We start from the raw sequence: 8,898 nt of genomic DNA, 5'->3' as shown, positions 1-8,898 counted from the left end.
ATATATATATAATTAGTATACTGTATATGCTCTACCAACTGAGCTATCTTCTGCCCATCAGTTAGGACCAGGTAAGATTTCCATACCAACCATTGGACCTGAAAGATAATCTTTTCAACAATGAACTCACATGCTACTACAAATACCATAATAAGACAAAATGGTACCAGTTTGACCTTTTTTTATAGTTCCGGTTTTGTCATGTTCCATCACTGTAGCTACCTGTAGTAAAATGTGTGTGTGTGTGTTTTCTCTTAATAAGTTTTGTGGAGGATTCATGTCCTGAAAGGGCCTAGTTGAGCTTTATTATACTAAGTTCATAGTATTCATGAAACTAGATTTCCAATCCTGTATGTACAGTATGTGTACAGTACCTATGGAAACATTTATGGAACAGTTTTGATGTTTTTTGGAGCATGTCTTATTAAGCTTCTTTGCTCAGACATGTAAGCTCCAGAAACTGCTAATGAAAAGCATTTCAATAGTTTGATGGTCCGACTGATACCCTGATGTTAATAGTGACATGTATTATTTCATATGATAATAGCAGTAGCAGGACAGTCTACTTCAACTGGAAGACTTGAGTCAAATGCCTCTTGACAGCAAGAGTCTTCCATGCTCAAGTGCTCTTGAGCAAGACCTGAAAGGGCAGCCAGCAAAAGAAAATGTAAAATTGTAAATGTTTGGTGAAGCTGTTCATTGACCGTAAGTACAAGAGGCTGTGGATATTCTCTGTCTCTCTGTGTGAGTATTAATGTATGAAGCAGGGTTTTAAGATCGTTCCACTTAGAAATGCATATCAGTCCTATAGAATTAAAAGCTTTAGTGCGAAACCTTTTATATTAACGACTGTTACATTCAAGCCACTGCCAAATGAGTTAAAACAAAGCTAATTAAGCCTATCAGTCCCACACCACTCTCTCTGTATTCCTCAGTGTGGCCGTGTTTAGAAAATGGTGTCGTCCGGCGACTTTCACGCGGCGGAAAATCAAGCTACGATGTTATTTTTTTTTAAGGCTCCGTGTACTCCTTGGCTGTTAGCAACTGTGGGGAGGAAGGGTGGGGTGTGGTGGTGTGCAATCACAAAAGGCTTGTATCATGTGGATGCAACGACAGTTTAGCTGTCATAACTTAGAATTCCTCATGGGGGTGACAGAAACTACGCACTATAGCTTTAAGTGACTACACAAACTGTCAGGACAATCCTCCATATGGTCCTACAGCTGAAGGAAGATAACATCTTTTTAACAAGGACACTGAGAATCTATGAAGCCATTGGTGCTCTCTTTAAATGGAATGGACCTAGATTTGGATGATTCATCCTCAGGTCTGCTCAAACAGTGTTCATGCTCGGTTGGGTAGGGAGGGACAAGAAGTCCTCTGGCTTATTTAAAAAAAAAAAAAAAAACGCATTATGCATTATTGCATTATTCAGCTCAAGACACGGCCTCCGCTGGAGTCTCAGTTTCATTACGTATGACAAATCCTAGCCTACAGAAAATAATCTCAAGTATCACCACCCTAAATAGACAATGCAGCTGTGGTTTGTGGGGCAAGCAGGGTTGGACAGTAATGGAAAACTTTACTTCATAACATAAAGTAAAGTTTCCCATAACATTCTCATAAGGATACTTAAAAAAAAAGAGGTTGATGACGGTTTAGAAACTCCAGTTAAACAGCAGTTGGTTTGTATGGGTGGCAAAGAAAATAATTTGGAATGAAATGCAGTAGTTGATTATTTTCTTTAAATATAAACTACAGGGTGCCTTGGTATCACCCATATGTATATGTGTGTGTGTGTGTGTGTGTGTGTGTGTACATATATATATATATATATATATATATATATATATAAAATACTAATGTGTAAACTACAGTATACAGTGTTCATATTACCATCATCTCAACAACATGTACAATTTTTGTAGTGCAAAAATAAAGAATAAGTAGATCAATATTTGCATCATCACACATACTGGTATAGCTGTAATATACAATAATTGGATAAAGATGATATAATAATGTCAAGTGCAAAGGTTCACGGGATAATAGCAGCAAGAAAAGCTAAATAATGTCCTATCATGCAAAAAAAGAAACCATTATGAAGAAGAAATGTCTTCACCTGAATCCAGATCTGCAATTACTTGTTCTATTGCCCTTGGCCAAACTGAGCACTTTCTTTAGGTATCCTGTTAGCTGAGAGACTAGTAGTCAAAGCTGCATGATTGAAAACATCATGTCCTTGGTAACTATTGAATCTGCATGAGTCACTCTATTTTACCGGTTGCTCATGAGAAGACATTTCTGCAGTGTTGTTTTATGTTAATAGTAAGGAAAAGTTCAGATGACACTAGTTTCTAATGCTCTTTTGATTTCAGTGCCTAAATACACGCTGGTTTTATTAAAGTCCTGTGAATTAATCATGCACCTACAGGCTCTGTACGGATGCAAAAAACACATAGTCCTGTCAGTGAATCCATAAATCGTCAGCAGTGCATGGACACATTATGTGACCATATGTTTCATGCCCTTCTGATTTTACTCACGCTCTGCTGTCCAGCACACCTGCTCATATGTCTTACAGATGATGATAAACACACACACACACACACACACACACACACACACACACACACACACACACACACACACACACACACACACACACACACACACACACACACACACACACTTGCTCAGTGTTTCATGCTCTCTGAGCATTGGGTATCCAAGGAGGTCAAGCAGTAATTGTTATCTCTGTGGGGAGAAGAGTTGTGCTATAGATTGTAATTTGTGTGTGAGGATGATGTCACAGCGCTGCCCTGCTCTGGTTGGTGCAGAGTAACACATGTAACACTCTCAAGCGCACATACAACACACAACATTTATTTCAACTGAGGAGACTCTCACCCAACCCTCTGCCCCTCTGTCCTGTGGCCTGGAGTGGAAACCCAAGCCATTTGTCTTTTTTTTTTTTTTTTTTAGCTGTGATGAGGGTTTATACGTTGAATCTTCTATATAAGAGTCTAATAGATATATACAGAAGAAAGGCTTAAACGAGCATCAGCATTATGGTGCAGGTGTAACTTTATTAAAAACAGTATCTAATTTCTCCTTTTTTTCTTTTCAATTTTCCCATCAGCGTTTCTTGATATGTCAATTATTAGCACTTCTCTCCAGTAATGTTGTGCTTGCACTGTGATGTCCTTCTATTCATCCGCTTCAAATGTGATCAGCCAATTTAATGGCCATTATCAGTTTCTATCACTACCATAGATATGTGGTGGTATGGTCCCACGCTAGGTAGGCTACCTCCTACCTCAGTAGGCCGTTGGTCATCCATTGGTGAGCTGGATCACCCATCCCTGTCAATATTTAATGTTCAGAGCAGCTGCTGCACCGCTGCATTGTAAGATGACATAGTAAGAGTTGAGTCTAGAACGGAGTGATAACATTCAAAATGTGTGGAACCATTTTTCATGATTCCTATATCCTTAATAACTTTTTGACACTAAAATGGCATTTTTCAGACAGAAAAATTTGCTTTGTGCGAGATCTGTTGTGGTCTTGGCAACAAACTCGCGAGTTGGCTACACAATAAGTTAAAGTTTACTAATGCTTGCAAACTTCAATCTTAACAAATATCATTTTCGTAATGTTTAATACGACGTTTGGCTGTGTAAATATTTAATGATAGCAAAATAAAGTAATAATAAATTATGTAAGTGGAACCTTTCATCCATCCACACAACATGCGCTACTCTTCCCAACAAGGCCACGGCCATTTAGGATACAGGAAGTGTGCACTGTTTTAGGCCATTGGTGCTTATAGTGTGCTCTCTTTAGTTAAACAGAATCTTTGGCGGCGTAGCTGTGCTTTGAACTAAATACTCAATTCAAAGTGGTGGACCCCCCAACAGAACAAAAGATCAACACTGCTATCCCACCATGGCACAAGCATGGCCGAAAGGATACAAATAGTACTTTGAGTTATAATATTGCAAGAACCCTATTTCCAATTTTGTATATAATATAGATTTCAACTTTATAATATGAAAGCCAAATTAGCCCCTGCTATGTCAATCTCTCTTACAAGCATACATGCACATACTAATTATTGTCCTGCTCAAAATTGGAAGTGTAATAGAACCAAATATATATGAATGTTTAATACAGTTTGAGGATGATACATGTCACTGTCACTCAGTGCCCCCCCTTATTATTTGCTTGTCAATCTATGAAGGTTGAGATATTACACTTGTAAACTATATAACTGTCTGCCTGCTTCTTCCGAACAGCACAGCTTGCTTCTGAATCATCTGATCCTAGCATCGTGACCATAAAGTATATACTTGTTAGTCATCTTCTCTTTCTCTCACCCCTCCGCAACTTCCTCTCAAGGCCATCTCCCTCCCCACAAGGTTCATGTGTTTAATAGCGTTACTGAGAAGAAATGGAATAAAAAAGAAAGATGCGAAGATGCGACCTAAATGTGTGGGCTCAAAGAGCTGTGCATTAACAATGTATCTCCCATGTCTCTGTCATCATTTTCCCACACTTCTCTCTGGCATCTCCTTCCCTGCTTTTGATCTGTCATCTCTTCTGTTTTCCCTCATCCATTTCCCATGCAGGGGATGAAGTGGTTTGGCAGTATGTCCCTCAGCAGCAAAAGGAGTAAGAGGAGGAGTAGAAGGAGCAGCAGTTGCAGCAGTAGCAGTGGTAGTAATAGTGTGCTGCTGTCCTTGGCTCTCCTGGTGGCGGTGACCCTGATTGCGGACCCCGTGGCGGCTCAAAAGCAGCGAACTGGCGGTGCCTCGGAAAAAGTGCCGGTCTTGAACATTGCGGTGATCCTGGGACGCACACGCTACATCTCAGAGCGGGACATTCGGGCACTGTGGAGCAAGGAGGACCCCATTGACGTCAACGTGGTCACACTGCTGGTCAACGAGACCGACCCGAAAAGCATCATCACCCACGTGTGCGACCTGGTGACCGGGACAAAGATCCACGGTGTGGTGTTTGGGGATGGCACCGACCAGGAGGCCATCGCCCAGATTTTGGATTTTATTTCCTCGCAGACGCTCATACCCATCCTGGGCATCCATGGAGGCTCGTCCATGATCATGGCTGATAAGGTATGGAGGATCATGGGGGGGTGATTGCTGCATGAGTGTTTGACTTTGTGGTTGTTGTTGATGAATGGATGAAGTTGTGCAATGCCTGGTCTAGTATTGATGATAGTGAATGGGTGATTGGATACATTTTTTTTTTTACATTAACCGACGATTGACTCATTTGGTTTGGAGTGATCTGCCAAACTTTCTGGCTTGGAGTCTTTGCTAAACCGAGAAAATCAAGCTCACCCTCACCTGATACCTTTTACATATTTGGCTGTTGGGCTGTCGAGAGCCTGTAAAATAGTAATAATATCTTAATAATATTATGCTAACAGACCGGGGGAAAGCCTCGCCAATTAGCCGCACCTTTCAAACATCAGTGTAGCTGGTGTCAGGAGAAGGAAACCGAGAAAGGAACCAGGCTTTCATTGGTGAAAAGAGATGGTGTGGAGGATGTAAAGGGGATAGGAGAATGAGGTAAGTATCTGCAGAGAGGTGTTGGAGGAAATAGTAGAAGAAGAGAGTTATTCAAAAGCAGCTATAGAACCGAAGTAAGGGAAGATGAAATAATGACTGAAGAGGAAAGGGTGAGGAAATATGGAGGGAGGGTGTGTTTGCAAGTTTGGCTATCGGCAACTGCGTGGTACAATGAGCTGTAATCTAGGAAGTCTCCATTCATGGTGCAGGATTCCTTCAGACAAAGTGCAAGAGACCCCATTGGTTCTAATGGTTGAATAGGCAATGCCTGCCGCCTGCCAATCACTTTGAATAGAAATAGATGAACATCACATGATACTGTGGTTTCACAAGGCAGTGCTTAGCAAGTGGGATTCATCAGATTCACAATGAGGATATTCTTATCCTGGTAAGTTACCCCGGAAGAAAAAAAGATGGCTTACCAGACAGTGTGTTAGCCTGACTGCTTTAAGGAGGCAACATATAGCCTTTTGTCCAATGTTAAATTATTGACAGATATCTTTGTGTAATTATTTAAAACAAATGAAACTGAGGTCTTATCAGGTGATGTTATTAGTGCTTGTATTTTACAAAATCTATACCTCACTTTTGATAAATCTTAGCTTCTTTTTTCACAACCTAGTGCCACTAGCTTTTGTCTTTTCTTGCACTGCCCTAAAGAGGAGATGAGATAAATAGTTCTTTTGTATGTATCTATAAAGCTTTCTTTAAGATCCGCCAGTGACAACAGATCAAACTAGTCTTTAGCTCCAGTCGCACTGAAAGAATCCTTCTTCCAACTTCATGCAATAGAGAAATCTCTCCCTCAGGAACTCCTGCAGATTTGCCATCACATCCCACCCTGTGGCTCACAATAAAACATGCAGTGCAGAGGTCGGAGAGACTGTAAAGCAAGGGTGTCCAAACCGTTTACTTTTTACATTTTTTTATAATATGAACATGCCCGGTGGCCAACGGTCCCTTCTAATATGTTTTTTTTTTTAACAGATAGAGTTTGATACAAATGCACTGATCTTTAGTATTTAAATGACCTTTTTGATTTTTTTAATGGCAATGTAACCAAATCAAAACCACTCAGGCGTGAAAAAATCTAAATAAAAATGTATTGATTATTATTATTTTTACATCTGTAGTCAGATAACTGAACATACTGTTTGGAATGACTTAAAATTAAAGTTGATAAAAAAGAATCGGAACCTCATGTTCAATGTAAACATGACCTATTATGCATAATGCAAAGTTTGTTGTTCATTTAAGCTTACAACACATTACAACCCTCTTGCTCTAGTCTTTCAAAATTGAGATTGGGATTGGCCCCCGGGCTGGACATTGGACATGCCAGCTGTGGAGCCACTCAGCGACTACCTTGTTTGTTTACAGTGAATAAACAAATGTCTTAAAGTTACTGCAGTAATGGTTTATTGATCCTGTAATGCTACATGTGGCTCCTTTTAAGACGAGAGAAGGGGATAAGTGTCGGAGGATAGGACAGAAGAGGAGGGAGGTGAGTGTTGAAATAGAGGTGGAGAGGGGAAACGAAGGAGGGATAATCTCTCAGTTTGACCAGAGGCGAGGCTGAGTGGAGGGGAATTACAGAATGTCCTGATTGGCACCTGCCACACACCCCCTACTTCAGCAGCACACATACACACAGCACATGTCCCCTGTCAGCCAGTGTCATTGAAACAGCAGCAATTCAGCTCCCTGACAGCAGGAGTGTTTCCTCTGCAGGAGCAGATGAGGAGAGAATAATCCACTTTCATGTGCTCAACCCACCACTTTGTCTTCACTTTGTTTTCTTTCTCACATTTTCCCTCTTTTCTCTGCTCTAGCTTCTGAACATGTTGGGGATGGGAATGTTTTCAGCTGAGAACAGTTCATGTAGTGTGTATCTGAGGACACATTACAGGATAATCATGGTTGGTTCAAATCAGAAAAAATAAAAATCCAAGCTGCTTGAGGCCAAAGATGTGTGTGTAGAGGTCAAAACAATCACAATGTTAAAATATTAAACCATAAATTCAAATTTGCACAAGGAGTTTTGATATGTTGGGAAATAATAACAACTGTCTCACAGTACTTCCTAGTTAGTAGGCCTGCAAGTGATTATTGTAGTTATAAATCAATCAATCCCTCAGTTATGCTTTTATTTAAACCTTCATTCTTCATTCTCAAAATGTCTTTACTGATGCACAATGCACAATCAAAGTGTGTTCCTTTCATAACGATATGAGAAATGAGAAATTTGAGAAAGTAGATTCAGCAAAGATTTGGCACATTTGTCCGATAAATGATTTAAGGTAAAAACTAGTGCTGTCAGTTAAACACGTTTTTAGAGGCATTAACGCAAACCCATTTTAACGGCGTCAATCTTTTTATTGCAAGATTAACGTTCTTTTTGGCCTAGCAAACTTAGTTTTTTCACATGCTTTTGCAACAATTAGTAACGTTAGAAAATACGACAACACCACAACGGAGCTAGTTAGACCGCAAACAAAACAACTAACTGCTAATGTTGTTTCCATTAAAAAATCATTTGCACAAAGCGAGCCGATCCACTTTTCCATGTTGATAAGAGCATTAACCTGAGTAAAAATAATGGGACAACGTTGAATTAAAAAAGGGACATTTAGAATAGATAAAAATGTGTGATTAATTGCGAGTTAACTATGACAATAATGCGATTATTCGCAATTAAATATTTGAATCGTTTAATAGCACTAATAGCAACACCATCTGGCCTTAAATGTATCCCTCCTGTCTCACGTGGAGACTGAACCGTTTATTGTTATTCCGGTATCACTTAACTTCAGAGTCAGCAGGAGGATGCACATAAGAAATAAAGTTAAATCTGTTTAGTGAGTGCTGCAGTGTGCTTCCCTCCCAAACAGGGATTAAGATTCTCCTTGTGGTTCTTCTGCTGCATCCTCTCCTTAAGGGTGACATATTTTACCCTCCTTTTAAAGTTTATAGAACGCCTCACCCTCTGTAGGTTAAGGTTTATACGGCTACCCTCAGAAGTGTAAGTAGTGGAGTCTTTCTGCCGCTTAGTTCCGTGCAGATTTTCGCTAATCCTCATGTGAAATATGAGGAGAAACTCGCCTCCAATGATTACGCCTTGTAACACCCTCAGTGTGTTTGTCTATTCGCGATTATGCCTTCATACTTGTGTGTGCATAGACGTGCATGACATTTTCATGCGTATACTGTATATGCCTTAATGCCTCAACGTGCACTGGATATATATTGTGTGTGTGTGTGTGTGTGTGGTGTGTGTGTGTGTGTGTGCTTCCTTTGCCCTGTC

At 40.1% G+C, this 8,898-nt stretch overlaps 1 protein-coding gene across 1 annotated transcript in view; it reads left to right on the top strand.

Annotated features, from left to right (window-relative positions):
• Positions 1 to 8,898, top strand: part of grin2aa (glutamate receptor, ionotropic, N-methyl D-aspartate 2A, a) — a 138,301-nt gene that overhangs the window by 4,457 nt on the left and 124,946 nt on the right. Inside the window, exon 2 of the mRNA XM_034895003.1 lies at positions 4,632 to 5,135. Within this exon, the coding sequence (XP_034750894.1) occupies positions 4,635 to 5,135 (501 nt within the window). The 5' untranslated portion in view covers positions 4,632 to 4,634. The remainder of the gene's footprint in view (positions 1 to 4,631; positions 5,136 to 8,898) is intronic.

Source organism: Etheostoma cragini, chromosome 15 (genome assembly GCF_013103735.1).
Source record: "Etheostoma cragini isolate CJK2018 chromosome 15, CSU_Ecrag_1.0, whole genome shotgun sequence".
NCBI lineage: Eukaryota > Metazoa > Chordata > Actinopteri > Perciformes > Percidae > Etheostoma > Etheostoma cragini.
Note: the sequence above shows the minus strand (reverse complement) of the source record. Positions and strands in the feature narration are given on the sequence as shown.